The sequence below is a fragment of the Lepisma saccharinum genome, chromosome 4 (assembly GCF_977018435.1).
Source record: "Lepisma saccharinum chromosome 4, izLepSacc3.1, whole genome shotgun sequence".
In the NCBI taxonomy this organism is placed as follows: domain Eukaryota; kingdom Metazoa; phylum Arthropoda; class Insecta; order Zygentoma; family Lepismatidae; genus Lepisma; species Lepisma saccharinum.
In genome coordinates, this window is record NC_139232.1 from 37,075,605 (window position 1) to 37,095,824 (window position 20,220).

At 36.6% G+C, this 20,220-nt stretch overlaps 1 protein-coding gene across 3 annotated transcripts in view; it reads left to right on the plus strand.

The window, feature by feature from the left end:
- The window catches only part of Dd (CTD nuclear envelope phosphatase 1-like protein dullard), a 40,509-nt gene extending 21,485 nt beyond the window's left edge, over nt 1-19,024 (plus strand). For 2 of the 3 annotated variants that reach the window (XM_083120417.1, XM_083120418.1), the window contains exons 5-6: nt 10,358-10,516; nt 16,638-19,024. In XM_083120417.1, the coding sequence (XP_082976543.1) occupies nt 10,358-10,503 (146 nt within the window). In that variant the 3' untranslated portion in view covers nt 10,504-10,516; nt 16,638-19,024. Of the gene's footprint in view, nt 1-10,357; nt 10,616-16,637 lie in introns of all 3 variants that reach the window. The other variant, XR_014441593.1, reaches the window with a different exon arrangement.
- Nucleotides 19,025-20,220: the final 1,196 nt, after the last annotated feature.

Below are 20,220 nucleotides of genomic sequence, written 5' to 3' on the forward strand. Positions count from 1 at the left end.
GTTATTCTCAAAGAAATAAGGTTCTATTGGAGATGTAATTCTGCACGTCCAAATATGGACTTCCTTCGTTTCATTTCATACACAGATGGACAAATAACTCTTCAGGTCCCTCTGGGGGAAGTCTTAACATTTACTAAGTGCAGTGAATCTTACACGCCCCACCAACTGATGAGGCTGTGTTCTCCAAGAGTAAGCTCACTCATATGTTTAACACTAGTATATTGAGTTCACGAGATCCTTCGATTGTTGTCATCCAGTAGGGCTCAGTTCTTCAGGTAAATAGCATTATTAAGTGTTACTGAGCTTCCAGAAGTGTGTTAGTTGTGGTCCTCAAAATCTTTTTGTCTTGCAGAAGTTATATAAAATTTTCTTCTCTTGAATGAAGAAGGTCCTGGTTTCTAGAACCTGGTTTGTTGGTTAATAGGTGGTTCTTGTTGTAACGCTTAGGGGGCGACTAGCGTTACCTTTTGTAATATCCTTAGTTGATGGTAGACATAAAGAGGCACTCGCTTGATATGTAAGACATAGTTGTTAGTCTAAATGTCTAACAGTAAAATGCTTATGTTCTAACTCCAACTAACGGGCCATTTTGTGACTTGATCTTATTGTAAAATAGAAAGAAATCCCAAGTGTCACCACTTATATTTGAGGCTTACCCTCTAAGATAGGAGCAACGAACAATGGAACTGCCTCTCGGTGTCTCTCAATGTGCCAGGACTCTCACTGAGTGGCTTGTTCTAGGAGTATTTATTAAAGTGACGACCTTGTCTCTATCCCCTACCCAGCTGAGAGAGCTCACAACCTTGTGGCTATTTACTCTGTGACTATCCCATTCTGGAGGAGAGGTATGGCCTTGCTGGCCATGACGTAGGCTTGTGGTCAGTAGACCTCTAAGCTTATCGTCAGGGTTATTCCCAGAATATTCAAGGCCAAGGTTCTGGCCTTGTTGCCACTAAGCCACCAAACTTAGGTTGCCTTGTCAGGAACCTTGTGAGACAAGTGAGTGCGACGCATGTTCTTACTTCCTGGCCTGCTTTCCTTATCTCCTTGTAGAGGCAACGCCCCATTATGTAACTTGCAGAAATGCTCGTTACATTGTTGTGTCATCTGTGATCTTCTAGGTCTTATCATTCTTCTCGTAGTTCTAACTGGGTTTTCCTCAGTGTTGCTTCTACCAGGGAGATTCTGGTTCTCTCTTATGTTGAATTTGTATTCAAGCTCTTCAGCATTGGATATTAAGTTAACTGCTTCGCACTTTTTCTTATTAGCCAGCAGGTTAGCATAGTCATCATGTCCTAAGCTTCTTCTCAGCATTCCAGTTATCGAGGAGTTATGCTTAAGGCACTTGAAAATCTTATGTTCCGGTGAATCCAGTACCTCACAGTTAGTGCAGATTGCTGTATCCCTCAAGTTAAACCACTGCAGATAGCTATTAAATGGTCCATGTCCAGTTAGTAAATGGATTTAGATGAGTCCCATGTGTTTCTCTCAGTGATGTCTGTGATGTATTGTCTTGTATGGTTTGAGTCATCTCTTTTCCACTCTTTATTCCATATCCGGTTGAAGTGTATTTTGATATCACTTATGGAATCCACCTGGATGTTGTATCTTGATCTTATCATCTCATGTTGGTTTTTCTTAAACCAGTAAGTTGTAGCTGATTTGAAAAGTTCCAAATCCAGGGGAAGTACCCCAGCAATTGCAAGTATAGATAGAGTGGTCAGCGTGACAAACCCCCAGTCGTTGTTGTAGGTTTCCATAACCAGGTTATACTACTCATTCGTAGCTCCCCAATTTCCTCACAACAGGCCGAAATCTCAGAGAAAAGTTGTTACGCTTCCCCCAGCACACTCGAACCTGTGTGCAAACCGTAGTTGGAGCCCAAAGCATGACACCTTAGACACTGTACAGCCATGGTGTGGGACCGGAAAGTATGTACGACTATTTTTTTTTTTATATATTGAGACCAGTTTTTTTAGAAAATGGCTGTCAACATTTTATTTAAACCACCTTTATTTTTTTTACCCTGAAATAGGCATGTAATATCTTTTGTGAAAGAGCCCTTCAAGACCTTTCCAATGCCGTCTCAATCACATCTATAGGTGCCCTGATTGCCAAAATATTACAATCTCACACATTTTGCACACCTGTAATTTCGGAAAAACAAAAGATATTGATCTGCAACATTGCATATTTTTCTACCTTAGGTGGTCCCTTATGGTAGATTTCAAATTAATAAAAAGATGTGAGGTTGATATGAAATGGAATGACCCAGATACATCTTGGTTGGAAAAAATAACAAAGTATAAGAAAAGCATTGTTGCCATCTTATGGGGCAAATCTGGAAAATTGCTTCTACCATTAGCCCTATGCATGTTGTTTGGGCCAAATTTGCAGGGAAGCACAACAAGCCCACTCTTGATGAACATTTATTCCCTGTCCCCGAATTTGGAAAAGAAATGCACTCTTTTTTTATCTTAATTTTTTGCTAATTTTGAAAATTGTAGGTCTGTGGCTGTCACACATTGTGAATAAGCTTTTTTTTTTTTCATTTACCAGTATTCTATTATTTCCTGTAAGAGAGAGAAGCAAGAATACCCTATTCATGTGTTATGTTGCATAATTTGATTTTGGAATCAACAATTTTGAAATGCGTTTGTTAGAAATAATAACAATAACCTAACAAAAAAGACAGAATTGAATTATTGTGTCTAGTTTTTCAAGTTATGACTTGTTTTTCTGCTACTGTCCAAAATGAGCCATCTGATAAAGGTTAATTGATTTATTGTTAGATTGGGAATCTTGTGAAGGGCAAACTTCTGCTTCTATCAACAGTTTTACCAGAATTAATGGATGTTTTTTTTGTTTTGTTTTTTCTAAGTCTTTGCATCCATTTCCATTTCTACATTGCACATTCTGTGATTTATTTTTAGCACATGCATGGTTCTGAAGAGATGCGGTGATTATATTGAACTCTGTGCATTTCCTTCCTGCACTGCCCTGAGCATTCAAGATGTTTATTGTTGTGTCAGCTGCACAAAATGAGTTATGGATTTGCTTATCACAAGACAGCACAACAGAATGTGTGCTTGCCTGTAACTCTTGGTATTATGCTTGGTGCTAGTACTTCATAATTGCGAAAACAAAACAGCCTTGAGAGACAAGAAACAGGTCAAGGAACTGCTTTGGTGCCACTAGACAAAACACTGGTGCTGGCAGCAACCCCAAACAGACTTGGTGAAAGATGAGAAAGCCGTATGCATTTTGAAGATAATGTGCACTTTTTCAAAAACCGAGAAGTTGGGTTACAGGTTTTCTCTTGTAAAAACAGTGTGGAGAAAAATGAAACAATTGATTTACATTTCCTCATGCCACTGTAAAATGCAATTTTTATAAAAGAGGGGCTGAATCATGCAATTATCGCATAACAAAGCACATCAGTGGCAGATTGATGTGCTCTTGTGGAGGTAGGTGCAGTTCTTGTTAACTTTAAACAATGCTGAATTTCGACGTCAGAGGAAAGGAGGAGGCGCAATCGCCTTTTACTCTTTAAGGCATCGTAAGACTTCTTCATTAAGAAGTTACATTCACTGCGAACAAGAAAGTAAATAAATATGTACTCTTTTCACCAAATATGCATTTTTGTATGGTATTTAGATGTGTACTAAATTTGAAAATATTGCTGCACACCTCTCTCCCTTAATTTTTTTCTGGCACTCTCACTATACAACACCAAGAGTCGCATAATTTGCAATGAAAGAACATTCCTCTGCCCCATGCATAAAAATACATATGTTCCATCTTCAAAGTTCCCCCTTTGGTCTAGTATTTCGTAAAGAAAATTATCATTAACCTTTAGCATCCAACTGGTTGAAATTTCGACCACTATATATATGAATGGCTTATTGCAGAAAGGGACCTGAGTCACTTTTGCACAATTCTGAGAAAAACAAGAAAAATCGTATAATATTGAGAGTGTAAGAAAGAAATGTGCTGTTGTTGGCTCAAATTTTTAGCATAATGAATAGTTAATTTTGCAACCCTCAATGCGCCCTCCTGCAGTATGCTGCTAGAGACAGAGGAGATGAAAAAGTTGTGACTCCGATACCTCAAAAATGTGACTCAGGTCCCTTTCTGCAATAAGCCATTCATATATATACCAGTTGAGAATGGATGGTCCATATTTTGACCAGCAGTGTGCAGCAACAATTAATTCGCCATTTCTTGAAAACTACATATGATTTTCAGTTCTGTCTTTTATCTTTAGTATACATAAGGTATGACATACTCGAATTACAAAATATATCCAATGTTACTACTATTAACAAGCAAAGTTTGAAAAAGTCCTTTGTTTCCCTTTTGTTACTATGAGATGAATTGAAAATAAAAGGTTGTAACTTCTCAACCACTGCATCTTTTTAAATCCTAAATGTGAGAATAAGTAAAAAGGAACATTTTAAGTAACATCCAACAATTAAGGGTCCATGGGGGCAGGAGGGGGGGGAGCAGGAGCAAAGGCCCAAATTTCAAAATTTTACATAATTACGCAAAGTTTTGGAATCGCATAATTTCCTTCTTTTTTTTTACGTGCATTATATATCCTCTGTCTTTTGTCATGCTTCCTCCAAACTTGGTCCATCCAGCCTCCATAGGGCCGACGCTAGAAGCGAAATTCTGAACATTGTGCCAATGCTGGCAACACAGCCACTTTATACGTATGGTATTATTTTTTTGCTCAAGAAGTATCAGTCTGATTTCAACGAAACTTTGCACAGTTGTATGAATTTACCACCTCTACATACTACATTTTCCCATTCACTTCGGTCTGTTGAGTGGGAGGTCAACTTTCTTCTTCCTTTAACACTAATTATTGGGAGGCACAGTGTATAAATTTTACCTCCACTAGAAACCCTGTCTTTAAGAAAAACAAAACCAATTTCATTTGTTTATGACAGTTAGTTCTAGAGTTGTTGTTTTTTTTGTACTTTGCGGCTTCCTTCAACATTCAGGAGTGCAAGAGGTCCGGCATCTAAAGGTTAAAGGCAAGAAAGAATGGCGAAATGAGGCTGACTACTAAAAGAAGCATGACCCCCCCCTGCCCTCCATCCCCTTTCATAAATCTTGGCAAGCCACTGCCCTTGGTGATTGTGACAGGAATATGTTGTGTTTTGCTGTCAGTGAATTACTTATCATCCCCTCCGGCATAAAAAAGACTTGTTTTGTTTTAATTCTGATCACCAATTGATGTATTTTTTACTGAGAAAAACTTTGGACTAAAAATAATTGAGTTCAATACAGGAAACAGGGAAGGGAGGGTACAATTGATAGAAGGCATACCATAACACTAAACTATTGAGAAAGCATAGAGTATAACAGGCTTGAGCACTTGTGGAGGCCAGCGAGCTTCCAGCCTGCACACTGCAAGAAACCTACGAGAGCTACTCTTCCACAGTTACAGTGAGTAGAAAGTTTTCACATTTTCTGTAAACATAGTTAAAGGAATTGTAATAAAGGTCTTGCTCCTTTCAAATGATTACACAAAATGAACTAAAAACATTTGTTCTAAAATATTTGACTGAGTTACATTCTAAGGTTCCTGGATGGTATAATGGTTAACACTGTTGCTTTGTAATAAAAGTTTCCAGGGTTGGATTCTCTGTGGAGCCACGTTTCGGAGCATCTGACTTCAATTCTAAGCACAGTCCCAATTGGACTATGTGCCCACAGAGTGGATTTTATTTTAGCATGTGAATGGTCATATTATAATGAAATTTAAAATATGGCTACAAATTTGGAACCCGTAAAGCAAGATCATGCACTTAGTTGTTTGCTTATTTAATGTTACTTGTCTACATCTTCAGGTTAATCACAAGGAGATTGATGATTAGATGAAATATACATTATGGGACCACACACATATCTATCTGTTTGACATTATCACATGCTATGCTAACAAACTATATCACAGAGGTCATATTTGCCACGTCCTCTCACGTGAAACAATGAGATACCTCTGGGTACAGATCAGGGTGACTAACACTACGAATATATGGAAAGAAACAATAGATTTAACCCACTATGGAGGGTACAATTCGTTATATATTCTTGAATAACATGTACAAATACTAGATAACCTTTGAAATCTTTTCCTACAATATTTTTCCTTCTATTTTATTTCTTATTAATTGCAGCCAATCTTCTTCTTTGAGCTGCTGCTTCTTGTAATTACTAGAGTGCGGATTTTGCATATTTGCATATTTTATTCGGGTCCTCTAATTAATATGCAACCAGATTCTAAAGTTGTTTCAGAGCATTCCGAACCGAAGTACGGGGGTTTTAAAGTGCATATAAATGCATATTTAAGGTGTTCGTGCATATTTACTGCGTAAGCGCATATAAATGCATATTACGTGAAAAAATCATTAAATTGATAGTTTTTTTTAATATATTTGTTTACTTGGTTAATGTTTCTTCTGTGGAATGTGTCTGAGAGTAAAATTTTCAAGCACAGGTGTTCGAAAACCCCTGTTTATGTGCTGCAGGCAGACGGTCCCCCCTCCCTGTGCAAAGCCAATTGGCTTTGTAAATGCACACTTTGCATCCCTCCCTTCGATTGTGACCCAACTGGAGACAGAAGGAATGTCTTTGTGTTTTGCTCTCACTCTTTGGGAAAATGTCAAGAAAGAAATTGTATCCGTTCCAACATAAGTGGGGAGAATTATTGCAGAAAAGGCAGATAAAGTAACTTCCAAGAACCCAGCTATGAATTTTTTGTGCAAAGTGAAAGCTGTGCTACAAAGTGAATCAACAGAACTATTACAAGATCTCACGCTCGAGGACATAGCTGCATTGAAATATTGTCCAGTGACAAGTTGTAGTGTGGAGCGCACTTTTTCTTCATACAAGGATAACTGATAAACGGAAAAAAATCACTAACCAATTTAGAGAGATATGTTGTAGTGCACTGCAATGTACATAAATTCAAAACTACTTAACGCTTTTCGTTATATTGTGTTGAACAACTGGAAATAGTAAATTCAATTTAATGCAAGCTTTTGTAACCTTACTTGACATGGAAGCTGTTGTTACTTCGTCTTTACCTTCAATGGTCACTAGGTGTGTGTAGTATTTAATCAATAAATGTATTTCGAGGAATTTTTTTGTGCCTATATTTTTCCTTTAGTGCATAGATGCATGCATAGTTTCCAATTTTTTAGTGCATATTGATCCGCACTTTAGTAATTACTAGGGCTTCTTCTTGTAATTACTAAGGCTTCTTTTTATAATTACTAAGTCTTCTTCTTCTTATAATTACCAAGGCTGCTGCTTCTTATAATTACTAAGGCTTCTTCGTCTTATAATTACTAAGGCTTCTTCTTATAATCATTAAGGCATCTTCTTGTAATTACTAAGGCTTCTTCGTCGTATAATTACTAAGGCTTCTTCTTCTTATAATTTCTAAAGCTGCTGCTTCTTGTAATTACATACTGTATATTTACATCCTTATTTACAAATTCCTGATGCTACTTAAGTTTCTTCATCTATGTAACATCATCCTTTCCTTATTCTTTATTTACATCTTTTGGTTCGTTCATTGGTCTTGCTAATGAGCCTTTTCGATCCTGGCTGGATTGATTTTTACTTGTACATGGATCATTAGATATGCTTCCCTTTGTATCTTTGTATATACTTCCTGCAACGGTATGTATATCTAGCTTCTGCAGCTTATATGCACGTTCTTGTTTGGAAACGTCGTGCAATAGACCCAGTGGATCATATTTGATGATTGGAGGTTGTATGATTTCTCCTCGTTCCCTTTTTTGTCTTGCCAGAATAGATTCTCTCGTTTTCCTGCCTCCTCTCTTTCCTCGTTTCTTTGACATCACCTTATGCAAATTGATGGAAATATTAAGAAAATCTGTCTCCCAGATAGACAAAGAAAAAAGGGGTTAGTTAAAGATCGCCACCTGGCCGGCACTAACCTTACCTTGGAGCTGCAATAGATGCACCTACCAAAAGTGCTTGGGTGCCTGCCTTGAAATGGCGCTACACTTGGGAAAACAACCCAAAAACTGCACGAAACTCTCAGTTCGTGGGAACCGTAATAGACTGAGAATCGTAATTACAATTCGACTTATGCTATTACAGAATATTAATTACCCTTTCCACCTTATTTATATCCTGTTATTGTGCTAAGTTCATTTATTTATTTCATTATAATTATTATTAATATATACAATCATTATTTCACCACATCAGCTCTTTTCCTTTTTGCAATGGTAGCCGTTTTCTTGAGTACTGCCATCTCTAGCCCACTTTCTAAACTGCTTTATGCATCATCAAATATAAGCTTCGTTCTTTTTGCATGCTGCCATCTATGATCCTCTACCTCAAACAACAACAATGCAGTTCGTGAACGTGACATATTTGACTAAACTACATTGTTGTAGATCAAGAAACGCATCACTTGAACTTTAAAGTTTACAATAAAAATTGTAAGATAGTACGTGATTTAGGAAGGGTAGGGCTAATTCATCAATTTTGTGACCATTACAACTGCAGCAAATTTAGAGATTTTAAGCTGAAATTCATGTTGCAGTGACATTTATCCTGTGAATTACTTGGTTTTTCAAAGCCTTTCAAGATTATGGACAAAAAATTAATTTTTCATGTGCTGAGGTAACTCCAAATTCTGATAACATTGTCAAATCTCTCCCTAAACTACATTTCTTGATATGAAAAGAAACAACAATTTTTGGGCATTGTTTAAACTGAAGTACCATAAGATTTTTTTTTTTATTATTTTAACGTAGCCATGTTTGGGAAGTGTTAGGAAAACTCTGCTGGACCTACCTGGGCCAACCATACATTCTGCACATGAGGCATTTTTTGGGGGTATTCTTCCACGATTGTATTATACAATATTTGTACATCAGAAAAGAATGTAAAACAATTGATTTTTTTTTGTATTTTCGGTTGAGGTAGTTTTGGTTGAGCCCACATTATGAGCTCTTTCTACATAATTTATGTTCTCTTAGTGGAAAATGAAACAAAGTTTATATTCCTATGCATTTGTTCACATACATTGAGTACAGAAATGAATTATCATTCACTTTCTTCAATTAGTACAAATTGGGAATCGGCTGATATGAAATTTTGCCCAATACCAATAAAGTATCGATACTCTACTAATCCGATAATAAAATCCAAATGGTTCATTGACCTTAATAGATGGATGTCCCCTGATGAACCAAGCTTTTCAAATGCAAAGTGAGCTGTATATTTAGACATTTACTGGCAAAGAAAGTAGGGAAGGGAGATTATATGTTTATACCCATAAAAATTATAGCAAAATGGCACAATATTGCACTAAATTATAAGATATTGATAGATATATTGGGTCGGTAAAAACGGATACACTGATTTGTTTCTATTGGCCAATACCCATAGAGTACCAATTAATTTGTCACATCCCTACTACAAATAATTGCTTTCTCACCCTTGTCCTTCCACTATCTCCTCATAATCATGTTGCAGTTAACCCTTAAACGCCGAGGCTGGTTTTCCAGGTATCTGCACTAACGCTGATCAAGTTTTCAGCAGGAAATTTGAAATTCTGCATGCTTCTAAATGATTTTTTTTTTATTTCCCGGACTAAGAATGTTAGAGGTACAAGTGATACCTCATGTTGTACAGTATACTTTTTGCTATAACCTTGATGGGAAAAGAATACATTTTCCGTAATCAGTTAAAAGATGAAGAAAAAAGGGAAAGTAACTATTTTTTTTACACAAAATTTGAATTTCCAACCCTTTGTGGGCAGCTGGAGGCTTTGACTTTCTTTCCCAGCCCCCTCCCACTGCCCCCCACCTGTGCTTTTGGCACCAGGAATGTTGGAAGGCCGTACTTCTATTGCCAAAACTGTGTTTTGAAACACCAAAATTGAGAAAGAAGCGATGTTTTCAAAACCAATGAAAATAAATCGCAAAAAATTAACGATTTTTTGTACACCCCCCCAATAGTGACAATGAAATTAAACTTTACTAATTGGTAATTGCATACCTTTTGACTCATGCAGAACTCAAAACATGTATCTTTGATCATTATCCAAGTTACAGTATGTTAAAAAAGTAACATACTACAAAATAAAGCTGCTTGTGACACCAGTGTCGCAAGCCGCCCTTAAGGGAAATACCTGCTGTGACACCCATGTCACAGCCTGTCCTTTAAGTGTTAATGTGGTGGTGCGTCTAAGTATGGTTGATTAAATTGAATCAAATCCTGTAAGCTAATAATTTGAAATGTACTCTGCAGTATCTATTCAGCATGTGATAAAATACTTTTATTTTTGTTTCAGACAATGCAATACCCATAAAATCATGGTTCAGTGATCCAATGGACACTGCGCTACTTAACTTACTGCCTGTTTTGGATGCATTACGCTTTACTCAAGATGTGAGAAGTGTTCTCAGTCGCAACTTACATTTGCATCGGCTGTGGTAGCACAGTTTGCATGGTATGTATATACAACTTGCAGCTGATGGTTTTTGAATTCACTGGCCTTCATGGCAGAGTGGTCAGGATGCAGAGGTCCCAGGTTCAAACCCTGGTTAAGGTATGAATGTATAATTGTGTTTGTCCATCATCCAGTTCATCATTCATCTATATTGTTGCAATTAACAAAAATTTAAAAATGTAACATAAAATGGCCAAAATAGAAAAAAAAGTAATGTTTCTGGAGTACTAATTTTTTGACTCCACCACACTATTCATGTACCAAAAATGAGTTGTGAGGGTTAATGTTCAGTAAACAAGAAAATTTCAATTCCACCATACAGTTTTATTAATCTGTTAACTATTTGCTGTTAACACAGGTTGGTCAGACTAGACATTACATAGCCCCTATCCTAGAACAAACATTTATGAAAGGTACAGTGCGTACATTTTAAAACCGGCCCCAAGCACAAATATAAGAAATGTTACAATATAGGGATCTGCGCATTTAGTACCTTAAAACAAATGTATGTTTGTGTATATTGATGTACCTTGTTGTTCAATTCTTGCATACTTATACTCCCCTCCCTCCTCCCCTTCCCTTTCCCTACCCCATTGCATGTTTGTCTGATGGAATTTTTTGGCGACAGGGTTATTTCACAAAAAACTGATCTCCTGATCTCTCAAGTTTTTTTGAAATATACTGTTTACAGACATAATCCACACACCTTAAAAGTGCTGAAGTACCACATCACTGTTGCCATTCAGAATATCACTGCTGAAGTACTCCATAAGGTTGCTAGGAATATGGCAAACCGTCTGGACATGTGTATCCTGCAAGAAGCACGACATTTCCAACATTTGTTGTAAGGTACTAAATGTGCAGATCACTATATTGTAATATTTCTCATATTTGTGCTCGGGGCCGGTTTTAAAATGTACACACTATAGATAGGTACACTGATAGATAGTGTGAATTAAAGGAAGGAGGGCCAGAAGGGCCCCACAAAAATAGGAAACCTTCACAAGATGCTGGAAAAAATTCGAATTTTTGCCGCATGCTGTATCTTCAGTTGTAGGAAAAAAGATGGTAGAAATGGAAGTGAATATTCAACCTTCAAAATTGCCACGTCTAGTTTGAAGCTATGGTTAGTACTGAAAAACTTGGTTCTCTCACCACGCTTGTTGAAAACTGTGAGTGGTATTGTGTGGGGGGAGAGGTTGCATTGTGAAGAGGTAGGAGGGTTGAAAATGGGTATTAGCATTGGAGATGCGGTTGGTTGAGAACATTACTGATTGACCTTACTCATGCAAGGGGTGTGGTTACACTCATGACTGATATGTAGACCCTCTCCCATCTTTTTCATATTGCGGTGTTGGTAGATTGGAGTAAGGGGTGGATGAGTGAAATCTGGAAGCAATCATTGAAAAGGATATTGTGATGTTGGTATTGATGTTAACAGTGAAGTCCAGGTTTTTGGTGGAGGAGCATTGGGTGTTGATCCGATCCTGGTGTGGTTGAGGGCTGTAGATGTGTATTTCCAGGTAAAAGTCACCAAAGATGTTGCAGGTAAGAATATACAGGGGGTGCCAAAAAAATGTATATTCAGTTTCAATTATTATTACTTCAGTATTTATTAAAAGACAGTTTATTTTCAAAATTAAAATAATCTGCAGACATGAATAAATTTTCCTTGTCAGTGTTTTGTTTTTCAAACTGATAACCAGTCTGGTTCAGGCACTGCTGGAAAAGTGAAGAAATGGAATCAATTCGTAACTTTTGTTGATTTTGTACTGTAAACATTTTAATATTTTATGTAGGCAGAAAGTATTCTTTTAAACTCTTCGTCCAATCCATCTGTGTGCCATCGATTGCCAAGTACAGGGAAACCTCGTTAATACGAAGCTCAAGGGACCAAAAAATGTCAACTTCGTATTAAACGACTTCGAGTTATCCAAACTTTTCAAGATGGCGCATGTTTTCAGGTGTAAATAAAGTAGAGTATAAATTACCCCCACAAAGGATGTTTTATACTTGGTGGTAACTCAGAAAATAAGCTTTATATGTACTATATAATAATATTGTACGTTTTAAAGAAAGTGTAAAAACTGTTACACAAAATGAGAACACGGAGCTTAACGCGGACACAAAGATTCCAAGGAGACTGTTAACACCATTTATCCTGCCTAGTTATACAACCGGTCATGCACGGGATGCATGTCCTGGCAAAAAGTCTTATAAAAAACTGTATTTTCTTTTAATTGTGCAAAGTCGTTTCTCTTCCCCGAAATTCGTACAATTTTAGTTCATATGAAACCCGTTTGCACGAGAGACCTAGGGAAAGGAAAACAATATCGTTTATTGCAAGAAGTGAAACTCTGAAGAATCTTGACAGTAGTCACACTGGCGCGAGCAAGAGACGAGGGAGATAATCGGACAGAATGAATATTGGATTTAACGTTGTCCGTTACAGGATTAACTGGTAAGAGAAGATTCACTTGGGAGAGAACACAACCTTTCCCTGGCACAAAACAAAAAAATCGGGGCTGTAAATTTTGTTCTGGTTCGGCTGTCTAAAACACATGGTAAAAAAAGTCACGTATTCTTTGCTTCAGTTAACTTCATATTCCCCCCTTCCCCCTTTGCAGGGATCAGTTCAAACTCTTCCTCAACTTGCATTGTAATCCACTCTGAAAAAGTAAACACACAACTTGCGATCTGTTTGCACCGAATGTGTATCCTAGGACACATTAAACAGTGCCGCACTCGATAATCACTCTGGTTTGGATCCCACTTTAAACTGTATATTTAGTCCCGCTTAGCTCATCAGCATAAAAAGAACTAAAAACAAGCTTTACGAAACTTAAGTATTTTCAGATTAATCGACAATTTATTGTAGGTTTCAGGAGTATTCTGGAGGTCAAACACTCGCTCCGCCAAAACTTTTCCTGTATTCCTACATTGAGCATTGCGGTTTTTTTAGTTTTTTTTTTTAACAGCAGCACGCTAATGGTTCTGAAGAAAAGCGGGATTATATGGCTTTGCGAGATTCAAAACAATGAAGCTTATTTCTTCGCACTGGATGAGTCATTGCAGTTATCGGCAAGCGAGAGTTTTCCAGACGCTAGACTAAACACTGGCGCCAGCTGCAGTAAACACAATGAGGCCGGCTGGAAGTTAGAGCAGCAGGTGGCAGAAGGGAAATCATCGTCATTTTAAATATAACGCAGTTATCGAAGACGGAACTTTTATCAGCAAATTATCACATTACCATGCACACCAGTGGCGGATAATGAGCTGTTGTAGGAGAAGGAAGGGGGTCACATATATTGTACTTATCATGCGGTTTTTGTTCGTTTTAAAGAAGGTATTCAGAACTGTTTGCTTTTTTGTAGATGCCAAAGGAAAGGAGCCCGTGTGTGCACACGAGCAAGAAAATCGTGGCCAAAACAATTAGCAATGGACACCCCTCCCACCCGTTTGCTGATAGATAAAGGGGAGAAGTCACTCAGACAACAAAACACTGTTTTGGCAAATTTTATGACCGGCACAGTTGGGAAACGTATGAAGCGGGAAATTGGAGTTGCAACATACGTAAGATCGACATCAACTTTTGCGGGAAACCTAGATGACAACGCATTAAGCGGGTTGACGATCTTTAGTTTGCCTATACGGCTTTGATTATCTGTAACAGTTTCCCTTTTTTTTTTTTTTTTAATGAAGTTCTACAGGGCACAAAGAACACGCTTTTAATGAAAGTGGTTACCGGAAGTTGTCGGCTACCAGGCCAAAAGTTGCTTGCTCACGGGAAATTGCTGTATCTTGAGCTCAGAGCTAGACAGATGGGTGAGACTTCCAGGCGTCACGCGTCTTGGAATTTGGAACATTTGTGCGATCTTATCTCGCACTGGTGAATATTTCCAAGGTGGCACATTCAGCGGGGAAAGAGCTTGACCTCCCATGCACATTGACAAAGAATGTCAATGTCCAGCGGGCATTTCGGGCTGCTTCCCTCGAGTTGTCAGCAGCTCTTAGGACAAGGTCAAGTTAAAATAACATCCAAGCTCTCTCCACATTCGATCTTCTCTTGTCGACTTACGCAGGTGTCTACTTCGAATTAAGCGAAACCAGTTTTGCGGAAGGGTCTTGTAAACAACTTTGTATTAAAAATTATCCGTATTTCGATTTATCCGTACTGAAATACATTCCAAATCCTATCTTATCGGCTGGGGAATGGGAAGAACTTCGGATTAAAGGGTACTTCGTATTAACCAATATCGTATTAACGAGGTTTTCCTGTATCACTTAAAAACTCCACTCTCTGATCCACATCATCTGCACTGTGAGCATGCACTCCTCTTGGATTGTAACTTCCATTACCAGTGCTTCAAAATTAAATGGACACTTGCGTTTGAAATTTTTATCCCACGACCCATTTGCCACACAGATTTATTGAACTCGGGTGATAACGTTTCAAAGGTTCTTGTTTTATGGATTTTTTTGATGTCTGCGATCTTTGGGAATGTTCCTTGTTGACATTCTGAACAGTTTCATGTACTTAAATTTGACTGATGGTAATTTGCATAGGTGGATTTACTTGAAATTCTCTCCCAAACTGTATTTTCACTTCATCTTTGTTTCAAACTTTCAGTAGCACTTTGCATAAATTTCCATTGTTCAAAGCTTAGTCTGACTTTGTCCATTATTTCAAATTATTTTTATCAGCTGTTAAAGTGTGGGTACATTTTTTTTTGGCACCGCATGTAGATGAGGTTTGAGGTGTGTCAGGTTCCTTTGAGATGGAGAGTAAATTTACTAGTGACACTGAAACTGGAAGGTATAGGAAGTGATAAAAAGGGGGCAGGTTACATTTGTGGAGCAGGGTGTTTTGTGGTTTGGAGATGTTTGAACACACACTGGGCTTGTTGGAATCACGAGAGAATGGGGGGAAGTGAACATTGGGTGTGAATGATTTTGTTGTGGTGGTGATATTAGGTGACAAACAAGTATTCATATATTTGTCATGTACAGTAGAGCGTCGATTATCCGAAGTAATTGGGGGACATGGGTGTTCGGAAAAGTGGTTTGTTCGGATAATCGAACTGTACATGTTTATTTGCCAAAAAGAAGTACTGTACAGTAAATTTATTCATAAAAACAGGCATCTCTTTAAGTATTACAAAGGCAACTTTAGTAGGAATATATAGTATGTGGTACAGTTTATTAAACAAAAATATGTACATATTACATACGCATTTTGCATGAACAATACACACAGTACACAAAATTAACGTTTAAAAAAATCCTTTATTTTGGTCAGCAGCGCCTTATTAAGGCCCCATTAGAAGCAATGTTCCGCCAGCGGTGGCTCAGTGCGGCGACTACTGTGGGAAACTTGGTTTGGGAGTGAGGGGGATGATGGACGGTAGGGTGGGAGAGTAACAGGTGCGAGCGAGTACACAGTTCGGTTAAGCGGTCGTTCGGTTGACCGACGTTCGGATAATCGACGCTCTACTGTATTTTAAAAAAAATATGAACTTCTAATAACTTCGTTGGCATGCAAAATTGAGGACTTAATTTGATATATATAAGTATGTTGAGCATCATAAAATGTTGCAGGGAATTCATTGGGAAATAGCTGGAGAAGTGAGGAATTGACTTTGCAAAATAAGTGGCAACCCTGATACGGCTCTTCCCACATTATAATTATTTTATCAATGTATCAGTTGCTCTTAATAATGACAAAAAAAAATAATTCATATAATTAACTTCAGTCATGAAATTTCCAACAGAGGGAATTCTCACTCCACAAGTTCTCTTAATGAATGCACTTAATGACGCACTAGGGTGAGAGCTTCCAAAATGAACTTGACAGAGGCTGTGATATTTGATGTTTCTGGGAGAAAAACGAAACATTCCTCCGAGATAAATTACTCTACTTTTGTGAGAAATTTGTTTCATCCAGGTATGCAACCTATATCCAAAATTTTTGCTTGCACTGGGCTAAGTAATTACACAACATAGGCATTGGTCTGTACCATATTCTGTTTCAGTTTGAATTTCTATAGATGTAGGTTTTATTTGTCCATTCGATTGAAGTTGTGTTGATTGTATAATTTTCTTGTTTCCCATTTCTTTTCAGGTTCACACATTGTGGACATCTCTAGTTGGTCATTTAGACCCCATCCTCCAAGTATATTTTGTACAGAGTTTAAAAATAAACCATTGTACAGTTGCAATTATAGATGTAAGATAGAGAGGTTGCTTGTCAGTGCCCTAGGGTAAGACTGTCCGTCTTATGTTCAGGAAGATCCAGAAGAAAGTGATGGAAGGGTAAAAGAATTGCTTTTTGGCCAGCTTCTCCAAAAGAGTACACATGTACAGTATATATGTATAATGCCACCTCTCGTATGTGTTACTGAAAGTAGTGTGCGACATTTTTTTTTCTAATTTGTTTTCTGTATCAGAAAACAGCAACAGTGAAGAAGTGAAGTAATTAGTATCTTGCTATATGTTTCCATGTAGCAGTGAGTCTTCTCCTCGTACACTGTGCTGGTACCAGTATGAAGAAGTTTGTACATACGGATAGTGTCTGAAAACTATGTATGACAAATGTGTCATTGTCATCTGTATGTAGGAGAGATAGCTTGTGTATTTTTTTCTTTATTCCTCCCAATGTTAAACCTATTTTGTGTGCTGTGTTAGTGAGGATCATGCAGAGTTTCCTCTGTAGTCTTCATGAAGTAAAAAACTAGTCTTTTGTAAGAAATGGGCACCAGTTTGGTTTCAAATTTGAGCAGTTGTAAGTGGAGAAACTAAGAATGGTTGTGAAGGTGCATTTTTTAAAACATTTTGTCGAAATCTCATCATTGTCATACAAAATTTTTTGGTCATTTGAATTGGTAGTGTAAAAAAGAAGAACCATCATATTTTATTTTAACTTTTAGTGCCAATTATTTAATTAATGTTTAATATTTGTGTGAAAATTAACTTACAGATATTGATGATTTCAAAAAACTTTAAGTAACATTGTGTATGTATAATTGGTTTATATGTATAGTTCTTTTATTAGAGATAATCCTGCTCAAGACCTTAACTTGTTCTGCTTTTGTGAACTACAGACAGTTAAATTTTTTGGCCTTGTCTTAAAAAATAAACTACAACATCCAAGGTCAATTTTTTTAGAAGATATTTTTAACGCAAAACATAGTTGGTGTATCTAGTGATAACTTGGTTTTTAAAGTCAGTGTCCTTATTAAAGTTCATTGTCTTTGAAACATTATTTATTGTTTTATTTATTTGTGAGTCTTCTAAATACAAATCATTGCACAGGAAGAAATTACTCAAAATTTGAGTATGACAATAATGACTTCTAAAGTGTTGCATATGTGAAAAAAGACACAAATGTGTTATACATATTCTTCCATATGTATTCACAAAGTAGAATTTGTTTCACCTGCTTTATAGTTGCCCATAGAGAATTGTTACATTGTTTTTTAATTATTTTTTTTGTATTGAGTATGTTCTGTTAATATTCACTACATTGCTGATTAATCTTCAGAAGACTAGTTGTGTTCAGTTATTTTTCAGATATATGAAGCAGCACAGAATCCTATGTTCATGTAAGCAGATCTCTGTAAATACAGTAAGGTTTTTTTTAATATATAGGTGGAAGAATGTCCTATGAAATACTTTCTAACAGTAAAAGAATTTTGCCGTTTTTTTTAGCAGCCATGAATATATTATAAGGTTTTTCGTTTCTTTTTTTTTTAAATTGATGCTCCCATGATCTCATCCCCTCATGTATTTTATGTTGAAAATGTATGATATATACATATATATCTATATATATTGTGTAGTGGAGAATCATTGATGGAAAAAGCCACTTTAGGCATATGCAGTGTTTTGTTGAATGTATTCAACCCAAATCAGAGAACCCACAAGTGTTTAGCCTTAGATTAAAATTACTGAATCATGACAGTGTGTACGTGTTAAAGCATATAATACAGAGAACCACATTTCAGAGACAATGTGTGTATATATTTTTAAAAATACAAACCATATTGTCAGATAATTTTGTCACAATCCATATCAATATTGTGAAATAATGATTAATAGTAAGGTACACGAGTACAGATAAAATTAAGAATTTTTTTTTAGGAACTTATTTGTTGCTCTTATCAACTGAGACAAAGGCATAATGATGCTTTGTGAGTTAAAATTTATATTTTGTACATTTGGTGTACGTATTGTACCTAATAGTACTCCATCGTGTTTATGTGAACGCTTACTACCGGCATAATCCATGATACAATAAAAGCTCTTTGGATGATTGTTAGTTTTTAGCAAGACAAGATAATCTGTTTTCACAATGGGTATGTGTATACCTGTGTACAAATAATAGGGGAAAAAAGCACCAAAGATTGTGAGATCATTACTTCATTGGAGTTGTTATAGTACAAGTTTTATTATGAAAGCATTGTATCACCTGAATATGTATAGAATAACATTGAAGAATCATGAACACAATTTTTGTGCACTGTTATTTTTAATCTGTCCTTCCCTCTACGTTACATTGCTTTCTGTACTTAATTTTTGTTTTCATCTTGCAACAACACTAGTGATTCTGAGGATGGTAAGCTAATACAGGACAATATGGATGTTGGGATATATAGAAAGAAATAACAGCTGACAGTTATGTTGTGAATTTTTCTTAACACCACAGTGCACGTGCTCCCTGACATATACAGGGTGGCTACTCACCGGGAATTCCTGGAATTTTGCATGAATTATTGGCACCGAGAATTATGCATAAATTCTGCCTGAATTTTTCTCCTTAGACGTGAAAAATTGCAACTTTTATTAGTCCAAATCCCATTGAATTAATACATATTTATTAATGCTCTGAGGCATTTTTTTTTCACAGTTTAGCTTTTATTGTTATCGAGGAAAGAAATTAAAAGAAAGCTGCATGGAAAATTAAAATAATTCTCAGAGTCTGTTTGGTTTGTTACTGTCCTTTGCTGAACAATCTCTCTGACATACAGAAGATTATTGCAAGATAAGATATCTTGAAGTTGATTAGGTAAATTTGAAATGCTTATGCAATTTACAATTTCTCGTCTATTACTATATCCCGTAACATTTGTGACTTCTGTTTATCGATGTATTTCTAGTTTGAGTATGCAAAATGGCAAATGTAAACTCCGCACCTTAAATTATATATATATACCGTTCAATTGAATTGAATTAGAAGTTTTGGACACATTGGAATCTCGCAGACCCTTTATTTAGTTAATATATTTGTGTGTGTGTGTGTGTGTGTGTGTGTGTGTGTGTGAGAGAGAGATTAGAGGCGGTAATCCCTAAGATTGAAATAGAGAAAACATCTGCTTGTACCCTTGAATTTTTGGAAAGTTATCCTTGAAACCCTGGCATTATACTTGAATTTTATCATGGTCCTAGATTGGCCACCCTGATATAATCACAAATAATGTATTAATGTTCCAGCAACAATATTTTATTCTCTCATTTTAAACAATACTGAACATTTAGCTGAACATCTGTAATGATTGTTTCATATTTTTATAATAATTGCCTGTTTTGTTCATGAAGTGAACGTTGTGTGCTTTTGTACCACCATGTCTGCTGTTTCCGTAATGCCATTACATGCACGGGTGACAAGGCGCTCACTGAAATATTTTGCTTAAATTTATTTGTTTGCT